Here is a 20451-nt window from a genome sequence, read left to right as displayed (position 1 = left end):
TGTCAGCCAACCATGGGATACAGTGCAAGGTGGTGCATGGCCTGCTAATGTCAACACTGGACGGTGGTTGGAAAAAAGAGAACCAAATTCATGACAGAAAGCATAAAAACTGAATTGCACAAAATATTTCCCCGTTAAAGGGATTCTAAAATACTAGAATACAGATTCCAACTCTTCATTCATGCAAAGCCACATCTCGTTGATAATGGTGTTCATTGTTATTTTGGGAGAGACATCATGACGTCATGTTCACATTTGTGGCGCACAACTCTGCGGCAAGAGACTGCAATCTGCTAGGAAGCGTGCTCACACTCACGCTGCCAAACGTGGCGACGTTGCGTGCAAGGAAGCTAAAGACGTTAGCAACGCACAGAAAGCAGCCAGGAAAAATCTTTTTGTAATTTCAAATTTTCAATCGGCGCAAATTTAGATCGACTGAAACGCTGTCCCTGTTTGTGGAAAGGGGCCTGTAAAGGACTCAACATCATCCAACGAGAATAATCCTCACTCTCTGAGTGGCGAGCTCTTCCAAGAGACTCCGAGGGCGGGCTTTGCTCCCAGATAATCAACATGCTGCAGTTTGCCCACTGAGCACACCGCTCAGACCACGCCGACCTTGAAAGTCGGGTGTCCATTAACAGAAATCGAGACGCACAGCTATACCAGTAAATAAATAGTCTGTCCAGGACTTGGACTCTAGAATTCAGTCGCAGAAAATGAAGGGAATACTCGCCGCCATCTGGCTTACCTTTCTGGTGAGCTGGGTCCGCACAGATGAGGCTCGGATGCCGGTGGATGAAGTCACGATGACCCCCGTGGCAGCAACATCCTTGAATCGGGCGGTGGAGCTCTTCAACGAGGGCCATCGCTACCTCTACAACGTCTGGTCCCTCAAAATCGCAGACGAGACGGTAGGTATGGGAAGGGCGGCTTTTAGGGTGGTGCGACCGGTGCAGCCGCACCAGGCGCTGACTTCGGGAAGCGCTGTGTTCAGAATAAATAACACTGTTTTAAAAAGTACCTACTGCAGAGTTCCTTGTGCGTCCTGCAGTTTTCAAGCAACAATAAAACTTTCAAGGTAACTGGTGATCGATGTTCCTGCTGGAGAAAGATCGGAGTTTTACCTAGGTTCAACTCATTAGAAAGTAGCTCAGAGGGTTAATATGCCAGCTGCAAAGTACGTTTTGTATGCATATCACCGAACTTCATTTTATGTGGCTATCTCAGTAGGTTACTGCTTTTGTCATAGAGATTCTTTTCTTACATGAAGTTCATAAGTTACAAATCTACTGTAGCAGAGTGCACTATGAACTGTTATCAAAAAGCTGCTTGCAAACTGCATGGCATAGGCTAAAATATTTCCTCAAGGGCCACAAAGTTTGATCTGTGATCTGATGAGGTGTGCATCGATGCCAGGGGAAGCAAAGCATTTACTTACTTTTATCAAACTCCAATTAACCTTTAAATTAAGGTTTCCGGTATATTTAACTTCTTTTTAATGTTAGTGCGGAGTTCGGTGAACAGCAGCCTAGGGGTCTGCATGTAAAGGTCAGGAGGGCCGTATGCGGCCCCCGGGCCGTACTTTGAATATAAACACACAACCCTTGAGCACACGCTATGTGATACCACAAATTGCGTGGACAGTTAGTAAACAATGATTCTTCTTTCTTTAGCTTTTTTTTCTTCAGCCGCGGCTGCTGCAGGTAAGCGCAGTGAGGCGGCTCTGAAGGTTTTTGAGAGACAACCACGAGGGGAAATTAATTATTTATTTAATTTTCCCTTGTGGTCATCTCTTGAAATCTCTCCCCAGGTGGCCCCACCGCTCTTACCTGCAGCGGCTGCCTTCCTTTCTTCTCATGCCCAGCCAACACGTGTTTTGTTGTATAGGGATTCCCCCACAACATCTTCGCGGCTGTCTTCTGATGTAGTGTGTGTCAAATCTGTCCTAGTTAATACCAGTACTAATTTTGTAATAAGAAATCTATCTTCACTGTTCCCCGTTTCTGTGTCGTGTGATTGAATCCATCCCGTGCCTCCTGTCCCGTCACTCAATTCAGTGGGCCAGTTACCCCTCCCTCGTGCCTTCATAACCTAAAGCGAGTACGCTTCCAAAGTCCTAGTGGTAACCTCACCGCCCATATTCAGTCTAGCGGAACCTTCTGTGAGGTGCCCAATAAAACAAATGAAATGCATGTGAGAGAGGGTCTATTACAGTGACTCAGAAAAAAACACCACAGCTCTGGCATTTCAAGAGGGTCAGAGCTCCAGGGGCCCCCCTCTTAGGATGACCAGAATTTTAAAGCCAACAAGCATTGGCATAGCCAATAGGTCTCGCTTTTGGGACCTTATAAGTATTAAGTTATGCAACTGTTGCATAGCTAAACACTTATAAGGTCCCAAAAGCGAGACCTATTGGCTATGCCAATGCTTGTTATATATAAAAATTTACATATATATATATCTTTCTCAGTTTTGTGGGTTAAAGTTTGAGAGTTATTTTGTGAAATACTGAAATTGTCACCGTTTTCATTTCATCAGACATTAATTCTTCTCCGGTTTTAATATTCTGACTTCATCGGAAGGTTCATAATTTTAAAAGCGCAGTTCTGTTTCGAAAGCATAAAAGTTCTCATCGTTTTCAGAGAGGCGTGTGATATTTCAAAATCTAGAGCGAAGGATGTGGCATGTGAGTTATTAAGAGCTTTCCTCGTGGGTTGATTTGTAACCTAATCAGACGGGAGCTTGCATGGTGATCTATGCTCGCTGAAGACATCTTTAATGACATCTGTCTCTCGCGCACCCGGAGGAAGAAACCACAGCCCATCTTCCAGTGACACCGAGGGCTGCCTCCTGCCCCGCTCTCGCCCCTCAGAGTGCTGAGATGGGTGGAGGGCTCCTGCCTCCCTGGGGGCACGTGTCGCCATATGGTCCGTCTGGCTGCCCGGCGCACATCTGCTGCTGTCCCGGAGAGGAGGAAGTGAGGGGTGGAATGGGATCTGACATCTAGACAAGTGCACTTTGACTCTGCTAAGTGCATGGACATCACAGGCCCCCAGGGGGGGAGAATCCATGCAAAAAGCGCCGTGAAGTCAAAGGATTGGACCTGAGAGGTTTTCTGTCGCTGTATGACTTGAATCATTATTATTTTTATCTTTTTGTAGTTTTAAATAGCGCGAACTCGACTCGAAGGTATTGGAGAGCTTTACATAAGCACCATTTACCTTACACAAGGAGACATGCTTCTGTGCGCGGCAGCATTCTTGCCTGTATGCAGGGGGTCGGGTCCTGCCCGTGCTCATCACCCACAGGTCTAACAAGTGCTCACCAGGCAGCAACGGCAGAACAACGAAAGAAGGCACGCAAAGTGAAAGTAATCATTTCGCGGCCGCTTTGATGTTCTCAGTGGCCGCGCGGCTCACTGAGAACATCAAAGCGGCCGCGAAATGTTCACGCAGGCTGCCAAATGGTGCGCGCGCCCGGCGCACATGCACTGTAGTTGGTGGCCTGAAAGCACTGGTTTGCACTTCCAGATCCCCCTTTTACAAAAGCTCTCGCGAGAGCAGCGCTAAAGCGCTGGCTCAGGCGAGACCTAAAAAACGGGACATTTCACAAAAATAGAAAAAGGAATACAATTGTACTTCAAGTAAATGCACAGAATGACTGCTTTCATCAGCAGAGAATTACAGAACAGGCAATAAGAACATACATTTTTAAACCCAGTAGCTTGCCTGTTGATTACATTGATTAATGTGAAACAACTACTAACTATCCCTGCTTTGTAAAACATAAAAACGCTCCTCCCGCAGTTTTCATTCGACCCTCTCTAAAGCCCGGTACTTAGCTAAATTTCCTGAAATCTGCCGGGATAGCTGGTGAAAAACCGGGACCGTCCTGGCAAATCCGGGACACCTGGTCACCCTACCCCCCCCCCCCCCCTGGCGCTGTGGACGTTCAGCAGCTGAGAACTTCTCATTGTGTCTGGAGCATGCCCCCCCCAATATGTACTTTGCAGGGGTCCTACCTCAAGTTACATTACGTCACTGGTTTATGGACAGATGAGGAGCACTGGTGGTGATTGGTAGTGAGGGAATTAATCAAGATGGAGATGGAGATTTTTGGGAGGGGGCCAGCAAAGATTTTCTCACTAGGCGCCATCAGCGGTAAGGGGATTATTCCAGCCTTTGATTACCGAATCCTACTCCTCGGCTTATCAGGAATCTTAAGGGGACAGGTTTATACAGTAGCACAGAGACATTGATGTAGAGAGACGCAGCCCTATAAATGAAAAGGTAAAGAAGTATAAGCAGCCATAGGCAGAGGCAAAGGTGTAGAGAAACAAAGGTACGTAGTATGGGTGTACAGAAACAAGGGTACTGCAATGTTTAGGTATATAGGTATACACCAGAACATCGATACACATATAAATAGGTACAGAGACAAAAAAGGAAAGCTCTGTAAAGTGTTCTTGCACCCTATGGGTAGGTTTGTGTATATAACACCCTTACATTAAAAAAATGACTCATTGAATGAACATTAGCTGCATAGGTGCACTGACAGCTCAAACTCCCCTTTTGAAACACAGTGGCTTTATTCTTTTTCCAACTCTGCCTACATTGTCACAAAATGTTTACTCTTTTCAGGCCATGCCCAATCAGCACGCAACTTTCTAAATCTTGCCATACCTACCAAGTAATAAATATGACGTTGTAACATAACCAGTGCTCATGTAAAGCGTTCCCAAACGTTTCTGTACTGCTTTAATTTGTACAGCCACTTTTATTTTTACAATTTGAAGCCCTCCTCACGGGAAAGTTTTGCCATACATATTTGTGTCCCTATGGTGCACAGTTGCTGTAACAAATAAAAACACAGTGGAATGGCTCCAGGGCGTGCTCTGCTTCAGCACTGAAGTCAGTGACTGCCCCAGCCCTATCTAACACCATAGATTAGCTCCAGGGCGCGCTCTGCTTCGGCACTAAAGTCAGTAACCCTGCCCCAGACCTACCCTCTACTGGCTTTTCTCGCGCACTCTGCTGTTACTCAGCTGCCTGTTGTTGCGGGCAACTTTCAGAATCTTGCCGTACCTACCAAGTATGTCGTTGTAACATAACTGGTGCTCATGTAAAGCGTTCCCAAAAGTTTATGTAGTGCTTTAATTTGTACACTTGCTTTTATTTTTACAATTTGAAGCCCTCCCCACAGGGAAGTTTTGCCATGCATTTTTGTGTCCCTCTGGTGCTATAAAGTGGTACTGTAGAGTGGTGCTGTACAGTGGTGCTGTCGAGTGGTGCTGTACAGTGGTACTGTAGAGTGGTGGTATAGAGTGGTGCTGTAAAATGGTGCTATAAAGTGGTGCTGTAGAGTGGTGCTGCAGACTGGTGCTATACAGTGGTACTATACAGAGGTGCTGTAGAGTTGTGGTTTAGATTGGTGCTGTAAAGTGGTACTGTAGAGTAGTGCTGTAGAGTGGTGCTGTAAAGTGGTGCTGTAGAGTGGTGCTGTAGAGTGATGCTGTGGAGTGGTGCTGTAGAATGGTGCCGTATAATGGTGCTATAAATTGGGGCTATAGAGTGGTACTGTAAAATGGTGCTGTAGAGTAGTGCTGTAGAGTGGTGCTGTAGAGTGGTGCTGTTGAGTGGTGCTCTAAAGTGGTGCTGTAGAGTAGTGCTGTAGAGTGGTGCTGTAGAGTGGTGCTGTTCAGTGGTGCTATAAAGTGGTGCTGTAGAGTAGTGCTGTAGAGTGGTACTGTAGAGTAGTGCTGTAGATTGGTGCTCTAGAGTGGTGTTGTAAAATGGCGCTGTAGAGTGGTGTTGTGGAGTAGTACTGTAGAGTGGTGTCGTGGTGTGGTGGAGTGGTGTGGTGGAGTGGTGCTGTGTAGTGGTGCTGTGTAGTGGTGCTGTGGAGTGGTGCTGTGGAGTGGTGCTGTAGAGTGGTGCTGTAGAGTGGTGCTGTAGAGTGGTGCTGTAGAGTGGTGCTGTAGAGTGGTGCTGTAGAGTGGTGCTGTAGAGTGGTGCTGTAGAGTGGTGCTGTAGAATGGTGCTGTACAGTGGTACTATAGAGTGGTGCTATAAAATGGTGCTATAAAGTGGTGCTGTAGAGTGGTGCTGTAGAGTAGTGATATACAGTGGTACTATACAGAGGTGCTGTAGAGTGGTGGTTTAGATTGGTGCTGTAAAGGGGTACTGTAGAGTAGTGCTGTAGAGTGGTGCTGTAGAGTGGTGCTGTAGAGTGGTGCTGTAGAGTGGTGCTGTAGAGTGGTGCTATAGAATGGTGCTTTATAATGGTGCTATAGAGTGGTGCTGTAGAGTAGTGCTGTAGAGTAGTACCGTAGAGTGGTGCTGTAGAATGCTGCTGTAGAGTGGTGCTGTAGAGTGGTGCTGTTGAGTGGTGCTCTACAGTAATGCTGTAGAGTAGTGCTGTAGATTGGTGCTGTAGAGTTGTGCTGTAAAATGGCGCCGTAGAGTGGTGTTGTGACGTAGTACTGTGGAGTGGTACTGTAGAGTGGTGCTGTACAGTGGTGCTGTAGAGTGGTGCTGCACAGTGGTGCTGTAGAGTGGTGTCATAGAGTGGTGCTTTAGAGTGGTGCTGTAAAATGGTGCTATAAAGTGGTGCTGTAGAGTAGTGCTGTGGAGCGGTGCTCTAGAGTGGTGCTGTAGAGTGGTGGTGTAAAGTGCTGCTGTACAGTGGTGCTGTAGAGTGGTGCTGTGGGGTGGTACAGTAGTGCTGTATATTGGTGCTGTAAGTGGTGCTGTAAAGTGGTACTGTAGAGCTGTGTTGTGGAGTAGTACTGTAGAGTGGTACTGTATAGTTGTGTTGTGAAATGGTACTGTGCAGTGGTGCTATAAAGTGGTGCTGTAGAGTGGTATTGTGGAGTGGTACTGTAGAATGGTGCTGCACAGTGGTGCTATAGAGTGATACTGTAGAGTGGTGCTGTAGAGTGGTGCTTTAGATTGATGCTGTTAAGTGGTACTGTAGAGTAGGGCTGTAAGTGGTCCTATAGAGTAACTGTAGAGTGGTGCTATAGAGCTCTTCAACACAACTTAAAAACAAGCTGCCATTATGTTCAATAAGTTTCTATTAAATATACCCTCATTTCCATTTAATTAGCAATATATTTTCATTGAATCCCTAAAGTCATTTCAAATGTATTCTTCCAATGACTGCTAGAGAGAGCATATTTATTTTTAAGGACGTTTTAGGGAATGGGGTCAATGTACGTTGGTGTACATTTTACCTAGTACTGTTGTTTTTAGATCTCACCTGGCAGAGTTTTTAGCTGTCTGTTTTCAAAACACCTGATTTGGACAATACCAAAAATGTACAGTAGGCTTAGAGCCCACTTCTGACTTTCCATTGGATCCCTTTATTGTCACTCTCATTTGCTTGTTTCCGATTGATTTGCTTGCTTTCATTTTCTTGTATTTGTCCCTACCACAGTGTACTGCTTCTTCAATATTTTTTTGATTAACTATTATTTCACTACTCATATTTAGGAAACGACTTTTTTCTTTTTCATTAAGAACTTCATAAGAGTGCATGTGCTCTGTGCTTTCTCTTGTGTGCTGCTTACCCTGTCACATGGCTGTCCCCCCATCGTGTCCTCTTATCTCCCCCTCACCAGCTTCCCTGTTGCTCTCCTGCCTATCTCAGACCTTGAAATGTATGTTTTGATATAACAACAATTTTTAAGGGCCCAGCAGCCACATGCTGCTGGGTCACTCCGCATTCCAAAAAGTGCTTTTGCCCACTTCCACTGTTCCATCGCCCCTACACACTTTTTGCTTGTCCCACTCCCGCCTTCAGTCCACTCCTCACCCGTTCATTGTTTGCTCCCTCACTCATTGCAGCTATTTAGATATTTCTTTCTAATTTAAACTTTTTGGGAGGTCCTGTCAGCTGCCATTTTCTGCCCAGACAGGCCAGTGCCCTAAAACTTCTTTCTCGCAAATAAAATATATATTTTTTTTATTTACCGATCTACAGGTCATCCACCATTTTAGAATGGTAAATAAGGAAAAAGAAAATGGGACTCGCATCAGTCCATAGGCCCGCGTATGCATGGTCACACATGCACACGCATAACTTATCATGTATGGATGACTAGGGAATGACTAGCTGCATCACTGCACCTTTTTTTTTTTGTTTTTTTGCTGATACTTTACAGTTTGGGGAAATCCACTAGTTCAAGAAAGCGAGACCTATTGGCTTTGCCAATGTTCGTTTATTTAGGGCAATGGGAGATATTTGGGCAGTTGGGGGTGAAAGAAGGCTGGGGAGAGTTGACTGGCAGCGGGTGGTGTAGGTGATGGATGTGGACTGAAAACTGCAAAATGTCAGTCCTTCCTTGCTGTCGCTGGCAGTACGATGCTTGTGCTGCAAATGCTGCATCATCACATGTGGTGTGGTAAATAATTTCCCCATTGATTTTTCCCACTGTACTGCCTGGCACTGTTTACCCTTCTAAGAACTGTCTGTGTGCCAATCAAAACAGCAAAGCTTGCCCATGAATCTCTCCTTTACAGACACTGCCCCTTACGTAAGACAGTCTCCCTATCAAAGCAGACATTCGGAAAAACAAAGATGTGCTGGGAATGTCCTGTACGTGTTTGTTCTAGGAACGTCCTGGCCATGTTCGGAGGTCATAAAACAACTGTGAAGAAGATGAGAGATTGCCTTTTTGTTCCTTTTGGCTTTATCTCTGGCAGCCTGCGTTCCCACTGTCAAAGCACGCAGGGCCCAACTGGCTGTACAGGGCATCAGGGATTTCCCCGGAAGGCTGGGGGTCGGTTTTGAATTAGTGTTGAAATATCGGCTCCCGGAAACAAAAGAAGCAAGCAGTTGATAGACAGACAGAGGGACAAAGGTAGAGATGGATAACCACATGAATGCATAATTGGTGCTGGTTCAGCCAATGAGTATCCCATTTCCAGTCAAAGCCAGTCAAGTCAGCAGCAGAGCATGGATCCCCCTTCTATCCTTGGCCTCTCTGCTGGGTGATAACGGATTTCAATTTTCAGCCTATCCATTTCTCGTTTTTGTTACATTGAATGCAGTGAATACCTCTAAGAAACAATCATTGGCCTCTTTGGTACAATCATATATGTATCTCTGCCATTCAGCATCTCCCTTTTACTATGACTAGCACATGTCAGATCGCCCATGTACATTTGACAACCACCTATAACAAGTCCTGGGCCTTCATTTTCCAATTCACCACCATGTTAAATAGAAAGCCAGGACTGGAAACATGTTATCTCTGTCTATCTAGCAAACCTAGCTGCTTGCATCACCTGTATCTAATTTAAATGTATACACCAAATAAACATTTGATATTTCTGCATACAGTACAAATATTTGAATTGTGCTTTAGTTTGCCCGAATCCGACAGTCTATGTTTACTCTAATATAGACTTGAAGGTCGCTTTGTAATAAATACCTATGGAGGAATAATGAGGAGCTGCTGATGGTTCAAACGAGTGACTTGTTAAGTCGGTCACTGCAGAGTGGGATCAGAATATTGGAGTCAGCATATTGGCCGGCATAAATATTGTGTCCTAAATATCATTTACAAAAATATGGCTTGATTGGGGTTAATGCAAGAAAATCTGCACACGGTGGTACAGTATTTTTATAAACGGTATTTATGGAAAAATATTTGTTAGACAATATTTCTGACTACAATAGCCTGGCATCGTTACACCCCATTCGGAGAGGGGGCAAGGTTAAGGTTGGCACCTTTACCAGAGAAAAATACCAGAATCTGTTCACGTTTTAATATTCTGAAAAGGCACTCACGTGAAGCCTTTGGTATTTGTTTTGAATTAAATGAAATGAAAATACATTTTATAAAGCGCTCAAATGCTCTAGTGCGTCTTGGCGCTGGTAGCATAGCAGAACATATTTATGGCCATAAAAGCAGAGGCTAAAGATTAAAAAGCCAGGTCTTAAGGTTCCTCATAAAGATTAACAGGGAAGAGCTGGTCCTTAAGTTGAGGGGTAGAGCATTCCATCATTTGGTTGTACCATAAATGAAGCGTCTACCCCCCCCCCCAATCTTCTAACCTTAGGCACTGTAAGGTTGACTGCTGAGGATGATCGAAGTGTTCTAGCAGTAGTATATCTAGTTAGTTTATCTTTAAAACAATCAGGGCCATCTCCATGTAGGGTCTTATAGGCGATGCACAGTGCCTTAAAGTCTGTCCTCTTATTTACTGGCAGCCAGTGAATCTCCACTAGAGTTTTTAATGTGTCCTTTCTGATTTTTTTTTTACTTTAATTACCCATCAGGAGCCATTAGGGCAGCTATAGAACACATTTTAAAGTGTTTTCTTCTAACAATTACTGGTTAAAGTATGTACTGATTAGGGGAAAAATACCGGCTTTAGGTGATTTTTGTAATGTTTGTATTGGCCAGAACATTAAAATATCGGTTCTGCCGGTATAAAACTAGCCAGATGGCAACCCTAGCCACACGGCAAGCAGGGGCCACTGGGACTGAGCGGTGAGGGGCGACTGGGGGACTACTGGGACTCATGTACTGGGGAAAGTCCTACTATGGCTCTGCAAACTGGGCCAAGTACAACCCCTTCAGCACTTGAATCACTTATAGCGATGCGATGCGATGTAAGCGCCAAAGCTTGAGTTGTCTTACATCCTTTTTCAGAGCGGTGTTCCCTTCCTGAGCGGTTGCCAGGTGGAGGTTATGGTCCCACCCAGTTTTTACGGGTGAGTGGTTAATGCAACAAGTTACTAAGTTTCATTTCTTTTATTTTATTTTAGTACTTTGCATTGTGAACCAACTTGTTTTCATACCTAGTTTTTCTTTGTTTAGGTGATGTTGAGATGACAAGGTGACGTACACCCTTCAAGCAGTCATTGGGTGTCCCCAGTATCCTTTTTCCTGTGTAGGATTTACACAGTTTCATTTTGCAGTAGCTCTTGTGGTCCTGATGAAAGCCGAGCCTCTTTAGGCGTGTTGGCTGAAACATGTCGACCTTCCTTTGTTGTTTATCACCACAGTTTACATTTGACTAGTGGTGTTCACTATTTTAATCTAGCTTCGGCACGGCTGTGCCAAGAGGACTTCCCCTTGCTGTCCCGTGACTAGTTTTAATACACTTTTTTCACTGCACAATCAATTTGTCAGCACTGCACCCCTCACTCATACGAATTAGCTCATCATATGTGGATTTAGTCCATCCTTTAGTGTACATCCAAAACATCCCTGAGCTCCTCCCTCTCATAGAGGGGGTTGTAGCCCACAGAGAAACTAGGATTTTTCTCTGGGAGGAGAATCCCATATGATGAAGCATGTCACCCAGGGTGAGTGAGGGATTACGTCCTTCAAAGGGATTGCCCTCTCACTTAGTGAATTGGGCTTTTGTTTGTTATTCATACATCACCTTTTCGTTCTTTTTCTTAGCTAGTTTAGACCTCAGGGTTCTTGTTGTTTCTGGTATTTGAGTTGGGGATCCAACCCTGTGTGGTCTTAAAAAGTTCCCTTTGACCCTCCGGCTTTGAACCGTCTCTTTGCATATTCCACACATACCCAGACATTTCATAATTCAGATCATTTTAATCGTAACTACCCAAGTTAGACATTCTCTCCCTGTCCTACTGGACTCAGGAGCAACAGGAAATTTTGTGGACAATAAGTTAGCTAAAACATTAGGTCTTCCTCTTTGTTTAAAGCCTTGTCCCGAAGCAGTATGTGCAGTGGATGGGTCAGAATTGACCTCAGGATTAATCACAAAACAAACAAGTCCACTTGTCATGGTCTGTCAAAACGGACATACAGAAACGATTAACTTTGATCTAATAGATACCCCTAATTTTGGCCTGATTCTCGGGGTACCCTGGTTAACAACTCATAACCCAAGAATTGACGGGGGTAACCGAATAGTTACTTTGGATTCCTCATTCTGTAGAACCAATTGCTATCAAGAAGCAGGTACAGAACAAAGCACGGTAATACACTGTGCTAGTGTTTCACAAGATGAACCAAGTCTCCCTCTTGAATATACTGACTTTAAAGACGTTTTTGATCCAGTGAAGGCTAGTGTATTGCCCCCACATAGGTCATATAACTGTCGTATAGATCTCATCCCTGGGGCCCCTTTACCTAATAACAGAGTATATGCTTTGACTGACGAAGAGACCAAATATTTAAGAACCTATCTAGACGACCTACTGCTGTCTGGGTTCATCCGACATTCCACATCTCCAGTGTCATCTCCACTTTTTTTTTATCCCGAAGCCGGATAAATCTTTGCGCGCATGTATCGACTATAGAGGATTAAATAGGGCTACAATAAAAAATAAATATCCTCTTCCACTAATACCTGTGTTGTTGGATCAATTATGACATTCTACTGTATACACTAAACTTGATCTCCGGGGAGCTTACCACCTGGTTCGAATAAAAGAGGGGGATGAGTGGAAGACAGCTTTTAAAACAAAGTTTGGTCTATTTGAGTACACAGTAATGCCCTTTGGGTTGTGTAATGCCCCTGCGGCTTTTCAATTCTTTATAAATGAGGTCCTACACGAATTTTTGGATGTTTGTGTCATAGTATACATAGACGACATCCTCATTTACTCTAAGAGCCCGGAAGAACATACCCAACATGTTTGTGCAGTATTATCAAAGTTAAAAGAAAATCACCTCTTTGCAAAATTAGAAAAATGTACTTTTATTGTCAGCAAAGTGGACTTTTTAGGATACTGCCTGTCACCTCAAGGAATAACTATGGATGTAAAGAAAATTAATGCTATCACTGATTGGCCAGAACCATCATCTGTGAAAGATGTTCAGAAATTTCTGGGTTTCGCCAATTTGTATAGGAGATTTATTTCTCATTTTGCGGACATTGCGGCCCCAATAACCACCTTGTTGCGGAAAGGGCAACGATTTCTTTGGTCTGATGAGGCAGCACACGGCTTTCAACTCCTGAAGCAAAAGTTCACTTCAGCCCCAATTCTGACACATCCTGATCCTGACTTGCCATTTTTTGTTGAAGCGGATGCTTCACAAGTAGCTTTAGGAGGAGTTCTCTCTCAACGGAATGCTTTAGACGGCCAATTACATCCTATAGCATTCTATTCCAAAAAGTTATTACCAGCTGAACAAAATTACACTGTGGCTGAAAGAGAACTATTAGCTATCAAAGTAGCTTTTTCGGAGTGGAGGCACCATTTAATGGGAGCTAAGTACCCTGTTACCATCTTTTCTGACCATAAGAACCTACAGTTTTTCGGATCACTAAAAGCATTAACTCCACGGGAGATGCGCTGCTTAATTTTTTTTAGTACTTTTGACTTCGTTGTAACCTATAGACCAGGTGCACAACAAGTTCAATCTGATGTGCTATCTAGATACGGACATACCTCAGACATGAAACAAGACAAAATAGAAGAACCCATTATTCCTCCCCAAAAGCTGTTGGCACCAGTACAACAGAAGGATTTCATCACGGATCTATATAATGCACACATGCAAATAGCACCTCAAGATTGGTTAAAGGATTCCCATAACACAATACAACGAGGTTTATTGTATCACGATAACATGCTGTTAGTGCCCACCACAGAATTACAAACACAGGTGATAATTTGGCATCACGCCACTCCATTGGCAGGTCATCCTGGCTGGGTAAAAACTCTGGAAAATGTGCGAAAACACTTTTGGTGGGATAATATGAGTAAGGACATTAAGCAATTTGTCACTACCTGTCCAGTTTGTGCAAGGCCTAAATCTTCTCATAAGGCCCCTGACGGTTTGTTAATACCAATGCCATCACCCAAACAACCGTGGCACACTGTGAGTGTAGACTTTATTGTAGGTTTACCACTAGTAAAATCCTTCACAACAGTGTTAGTGATAGTAGATTTTTTGTCTAAAATGGCACATTTTGTACCATTACGGAAATTGCCAACTGCGGCAGAATTTGCCGATATTTTTATAAGAGAAATTGTGCGTTTACATGGTTTGCCAAGTAAAGTGGTGTCAGACCGGGGTAGCCAGTTCAACTCTAGATTTTGGAAAACCATATGCAAAAAACTGAAAATAGATGTGGCTTTATCCACTGCTTTCCATCCAGAAACAGATGGACAAACCGAACGACTGAACCAAACCTTACTTCAAACGCTACGTTGTTTATTGGCTGATTATTCTAGTGAATGGTTGGAAGCTCTCCCAGTAGCGGAATGTGTTTATAATAATACTGAACATGCATCTCTACTTTGTTCACCATTCTATTTCATGCAGGGGTATCATTCAAGAGCTATACCCATTTTGTTAGAAGATTCCCTGTTGCCTACAGTCACAGATAGACTAACGAGATTAGGTGACATACAAGACAAGGCTAGGAAACATTTATTAAAATACAAAGAAAACATGAAAAAACAAGCAGACAAACACAGATCTGAGGCCCCAATGTATAAAATCGGTGACAAAGTATGGCTCTCCACAAAGAACTTAAATATAGAGGGATCCCGAAAGCTGCAACCACGTTTCATAGGACCCTTTAGTGTTACTGCCATAGTAAACCCGGTAACGGTAAAATTGGATTTACCAAAAGAATACCCAGTACATGCTACTTTCCATGTGTCCTTGCTTAAGCCGTACAACCCAAAAACCCGACCTGAACCACCACCTCCACCCATACCAATTAAAGGAAATCTAGAATATGAAGTAAAAAGCATAAAAGACGCAAAAAGAATTCGGGGACGTCTGTTTTATTTAGTAGAATGGAAAGGTTATGATGAAACTGAGAATTCATGGGAACCAGCATCCTATGTACATGCCCCGCGGTTGATTAGACCGTTTTATCTCAAAAATCCAGGGAAACCCCGTCCAGTAGGAGGGCCTTTGAGGAGGGCGACTGTTAGGGTTTGTGCACAGCAAAGAGCATGTCCCCTCTCATTGCACTAGTGGTCTTAGTAAAAGCGCTTTTGTAAACATACTATTGAAAGCCTTTCTTGTTATCTCAGCCCCATCCCTAGGCTTCTGTGTGTATGTTGCTTAAAGTATTCACAAGTTTGGATTTGTTGTTTGATTGCACATTGGACTTTGCATTTACCCAGGCTTATTTAAACAACCCCGCCCTAGGCCATGTGTTACTTCAACTCATTTGCTTAATAACTGAAGCTCTGCACCCCTTTCTAGAACATGGGCAGCACGTGTTAATTCTACTCATTAGCATAATAACAGAAGCTCTGCACACCGGCATGTGAGAACCACACCCAGCTCTTCGAACCACACCCAGTCCCGTCTATAAATGCCAGCCCCTGAGCCTCATCCAGTGCTTGTGCTCATCTACCTCCTGCTTACCTGAGGACGTATCCTTCGGCGCTGGCATCCCTGCTCTCTCCTGACCTTCATTGGCTTCAACGGGCGTGATTGCTGGCTCTTCCTTCTTCCTTCTTCCGGTTCCTGCCTCAGTCCCTCTTCGGCCCACTGCAATCAACCTGCAAAAGAGAAAGAGGACAAGGTTAGACTGATCAGTACCCCTTTCCAGCAACAAGTAAGTGCAAACCTTTTATTACCTGAGAGAACTTTGACGGCGATTTCTGGATTCACGTATAGACAATTTGGAACAGGATAGGTCCCACGAACTTGTGGAAGAATACTTTGTGGAATTTAGTGAAATAAACATTGTTTTTCTTGGAACGTTTGAAAATCGAACAAAGGAACTCATTGGCAGCAAGGCCAACAGTAAAGCAAGGACTTGCACTACTTACCTGCGTTATCTTTATGTAAAAGTACAGTTTTTTTTTTTGTTTTTAAAAGTCTGGAAATGTGTGAAAAGTGAGTTTACAATTAAGAACTTCGGCTTTAGTTATAGTAAGGTGAATGTTGGATCTTGATAACTCTGATACTGAGATTCGTTTGATTTTAGAGGTTTTACGGTCATAGAAAACCCATCCTAGAACAGAAACACATACCAAACCTGGAAGCTAAAGACCAGGATCCAAGAGGTACTTGTAGAAGGGAATTACTAATAGATTAAGGTTTAGTCAGGAACACATGTAGGGATAGGTTGCATTTATCTGTTCTTTGTTTATATTCCAATAGGCACCCGTTTCTACAGAAATCAGAGAGGGCCGCAGATTGTAACGGTACTTCAACAGCGGACACGCAAGAACGGTGTTGTCTCTCTTTTTTTTATTTTATCCACTTCCCCCCTTCCCTTGAGCTTCTGGTTCTTAGTGCACTGTTTACACTAGTGTGCTGGAACAAGCGGTTTCAGGGTGGGGTTGGACTGTCTTCAACCTCCATCAGAACTGAACAGAAACTCAGGTGAGCTGGGCTTTGACAGATGTGTGTGTCTGAAGAGACGGCTACGATCATCATTTTGTAACAAAACCTCTGCGCTGGATAACTCTGTCAGCCCATACCTGCCCTAAGTAGTGTGGCAGTACCGAGGCCCGTGCTTGTGCATTACCTCTTCATCTTCAAAGTCTCTGGGGGCATATCCTTGCACGCGCTGACCGCGGAGTTGTAGTGATGATCGTTATCTACCTATGTACAACGCTAAGGTAGCATAACCGCGTTAGATGTTAGAATGCCATCTTGCCGCTTTTGCTGCTTTTGCACACGACACTGTAGTCACATGTTATTAGAATTGAGAAATGCTTACTCGACTTTGCTTCACATGAGAACTGTCTGTTGTTAACATCTTGAACAGTGAATAGCGACCTTGGTCTGTACACAGTGTAACAGAAACAGTCTGGATCGCAAGACGGTGCATGTTGTTGAGTTCAGGTTGATCGGCCCACTAGTTTAGCCATAACACGCACGCAGCTGCAAATACCTGAAAGTCGAATGCTTTTAACATTGCAGTGTTACATGTTTTCATTACATTCGGAAGAAGAGCTTTCCTAGGAGCAGAGCATAGCTGATCCTGTGATGTGAACTCTCTGAGCTGATCTATACGGTATGGGGTTCCCCATTTAAGCCTAGAGACCTTTTATTAGTCTAATAATACTATTAGTGTGTTAGAGAAAGGAAGGTGGCCTAGAGCCACTGTCATTTTAGTATGATTGCTCCTTTCATTTTCTATGGTATTGTAACTATGCTGATGGTTTTGATTGTAATCGTTTGTCTGCTAATGTTAGCCAAACTGCTGCATATTAGGACACGAGGTTTATAAAATAAACTCTTTAAACTTTTCCCGTGTCTGTTTATTCTGTTGTGGACTGGTACGAGAATAATTACGAAAAGGTGTTTCTGATTCCCACCATTCCTGAGAAATATACTAAGTCGCTTGTTCTGGGTTGTCTATACATTGGGACCGCCGAGCTAAACCTCGTATAACAAATGGAACACTGATGCTGGCCGGATAGGGGGTTCTGGGTTCTGAGGTGAGTTTTTGGTACACCACAATTCACTGAGGGCCTGGGTTCCTGCGCATAGTTCTGCGCATAAGCAGAATCCCTGCAACAGAGTCAGCAAGTCCCGTGGTGAGAAGTCCACAATAACGAGGTCACCGTGTGCGGGTGCCGAAGAGAACTGTGCTTGTGACATTTTTATTCAACCATACATTGCATTGTTCGTAATGAAAGTATCTGTGAATCTCACAATTTGTCCCATATTTCAAATGTCAGTCTTTTCTTTCTTTTTATTCATGTACTTTCATGCGATGTTCACAGCATTTACAGGTTGATGAGTAGCCTAGAACACGCCTTGGTAACTAATAGTAGTAGTACTGCATGAATGCATTTCTACTTGTTTTGAGGCAATCCTGCTATGCATGAGCAACAATTTCTCCTATGAAGACCAATCTGCCAGGAAAACATTCATTAGTAGAAACATTACTCATCCAATAGATTATATCTTTGTATACTTTTAGGCTTGTTTCACATTTTTCCATATGAATTTTGCAGTAAGTATGGAGGAACTTAGGTAATTTCAAGTACTTTATTGAAAAGGTGTACTGCTCGATTTTCCCGGCCTTTCTGTGTTAAAGGGGAACTAATGTGACTTCAGTCTCTTTCCATCCAAGTCTAAGGGTTAGAGTAGTGTATAGAGCCTATTTATTAGGCACTTCGACATGATCCTGTGTTCTTCCCCATAGATCAGGGTTTGCACACATATCCTAGGGGATAGATTCGTTAGTATTAGGGGTAATTTATTCTGTAGTGAGGGTATTTCATGGAGCCGTGCTGAATTCAGGCCTGGTAGGCCTCAAACGGGAGAGACTCCATCTTTCTTCCTGCTCCGGCAGCTTGGGATGCTTCTAGGTCATAGGCAGTGTTTTAGTTAGGAGGTGTTATTCGCTTGGAGAGAACCGGTTCAGGCCGGCCCTTATCGAAGGATTGTATTTTTCTTCATGCCGAAGACACTACATCAGGCCGGCCGGCTGGGAACGTGTCCTTGGCACGGGGAGGTACAAGAATTTGGTGGGCGGCAGGTTACGGGCTGGAATTTTCCATGAGAAAATGCACCTCTATATTAGTGAAAGTCTGAGACAGATACTGGCACTTGCTTTTAGTCCGTAGACGGCACCTGGCCGTTAGCAGTAAAGCTACTACTTATTCCAGGGAAGACAGATGACAAACTTGAAGGTGGAGAAAAACCGAGAGACAGATATTCTTCTAACAGAATAGCCAAAGAGAGGAGAGTAGCCGATGAGGAAGAGGTCCCAGTGACTCGGAGAAAAGAGAAGGGAGTAGATCTGTGACTGCGGAGGTGTGACTTCCAGGCGAAGCCGAGGCGCAGACGAGAAGGGAACCTAGATGACCATTGAGTGCAGGCTACATACGACTAAGGTGATGTCGACCCCTTTTTATTAGAGTGTACAACCTAATCTTTCACTTTTCTTTGCAGGTTATATGTGATATGATGATGTTATGTGATCGTGTATGTAATGAATAAATAAAGTATCCAGTTTGTAGTGAACCAACATGTGCTATGTATTCTTGCATGAGAGGGTAGCCTATTCTTTTGGTCAGCTGTGACTTGATATGAACAGATGTTAACCCTGATCAGGTAAGTGATAGCTGAATAAGGGAGAAAGGAGCCCCCGAACCAGAGGACAAGTTGTGTTCTAGCTGGCAGTTCTTGTGTGATCTGATAAATAGTAACACTGATTCCCTTGTTGTATGTCATAGTAATCATAGGATGAACTCGTGCTAAGGCTGCCGTCTGGGTAGGAAGTCCTGGGTCCATCTAGGACCGCGAGGCTGAGGCTGCTGTCTGGGTAGGAAGTCCTGGGTCCATCTAGGACCGCGAGGCTGAGGCTGCCGTCTGAGTAGGAAGTCCTGGGTCCATCTAGGACCGCGAGGCTGAGGCTGCCGCCTGGGTAGGAAGTCCTGGGTCCATCTAGGACCGCGAGGCTGAGGCTGCCGTCTGGGTAGGAAGTCCTGGGTCCATATAGGACCGCGAGGCTGAGGCTGCCGTCTGGGTAGGAAGTCCTGGGTCCGTTTGGGACCGCGAGGCTAAGGCTGCCGTCTGGGCAGGAAGTCCTGGGTCCGTTTGGGACCGCGAGGCTAAGGCTGCCGTCTGGGCAGGAAGTCCTGGGTCCGTTTGGGACCGCGAGGCTAAGGCTGCCGTCTGGGCAGGAAGTCCTGGGTCCGTTTGGGACCGCGAGGCTGAGGCTGCCGTCTGGGTAGGAAGCCCTGGGTCCGTCTGGGACCGCGAGGCTGAGGCTGCCGTCTGGGTAGGAAGTCCTGGGTCCACTTAGGACCGCGAGGCCGCCACTTGTAAGAGGTCTTGGTATATATATATAGTAGGAATTCCCTGTCCTTAGGTGGTATATATATGTGGTTTTGTTTGTGAATAGGCCCTAGGGAGGGGGTAACGTTCTGGCTGGGTTAGAGAGGCTCTGTTGAGCGGGTTCTATCTGATCAGAAAAACCCAAGCAGAACATTTGGCGTCACGAACCGTTTTCGAAACCTGTGTGCGTTGTGTTGTATCGTGTTTGCTTTCGGCGCGTGCGTGGTTTTGTTTGTATATTCTTTGTGGTATACTTGTGTGTCTAGCTTTTCTTCTTCCTTCTTTTCTATTTCTTTCTTTTCTTCTTTCTTTTTCACGATGTTTTCTAGAAAATCTAAATCTACTTTTAAGTTGCCCGTTGATATTCCCGGATGGGATTCAACGTCTTATGAAGCATTAGCCCGTGAGTGGGCTGATTCTACTGGTTTGAGTGAGAATTGGAATTCTTCTTTGGAGCTGGCGGAGCCGGCTAATGTGATTACTTGTTTACAGAAGGCACCCGTATCGAAGGGTGAGGAGATTCCCGTTTTGGGGCGCAGAGGTTGGATTGTTCTGTCTGCGTACAGGATTCTTCATGAGAGATTGTTGAAGTTACAGATATCTCTTAAGGATGTGGAAGCGCACTTTGTTGAGATTCAGAATTCTCATACTTTGTTGCGGTGTCAAAATAAGTTGCTTGCTGATAAACTTGAGACTTACCAAACTATTGCCGAAAGGGCGGCTGTGCGAATTGC

The 20451-nt window shown here is 44.4% G+C and overlaps 1 protein-coding gene across 2 annotated transcripts in view; it reads left to right on the top strand.

Annotated features, from left to right (window-relative positions):
- Positions 1 to 698: 698 nt before the first annotated feature.
- LOC146796185 (uncharacterized) overlaps positions 699 to 20451 on the top strand; it is a 307863-nt gene continuing 288110 nt past the window's right edge. For both annotated transcript variants that reach the window (XM_085628610.1, XM_085628611.1), the window contains exon 1: positions 699 to 911. In XM_085628610.1, coding sequence (XP_085484736.1) covers positions 717 to 911 — 195 coding nt within the window. In that variant the 5' untranslated portion in view covers positions 699 to 716. The remainder of the gene's footprint in view (positions 912 to 20451) is intronic.

The sequence above is a fragment of the Triturus cristatus genome, chromosome 10, assembly GCF_964204655.1.
Source record: "Triturus cristatus chromosome 10, aTriCri1.1, whole genome shotgun sequence".
NCBI classification, from domain to species: domain Eukaryota; kingdom Metazoa; phylum Chordata; class Amphibia; order Caudata; family Salamandridae; genus Triturus; species Triturus cristatus.
This window is presented reverse-complemented; position numbering and strand designations above follow the sequence as displayed.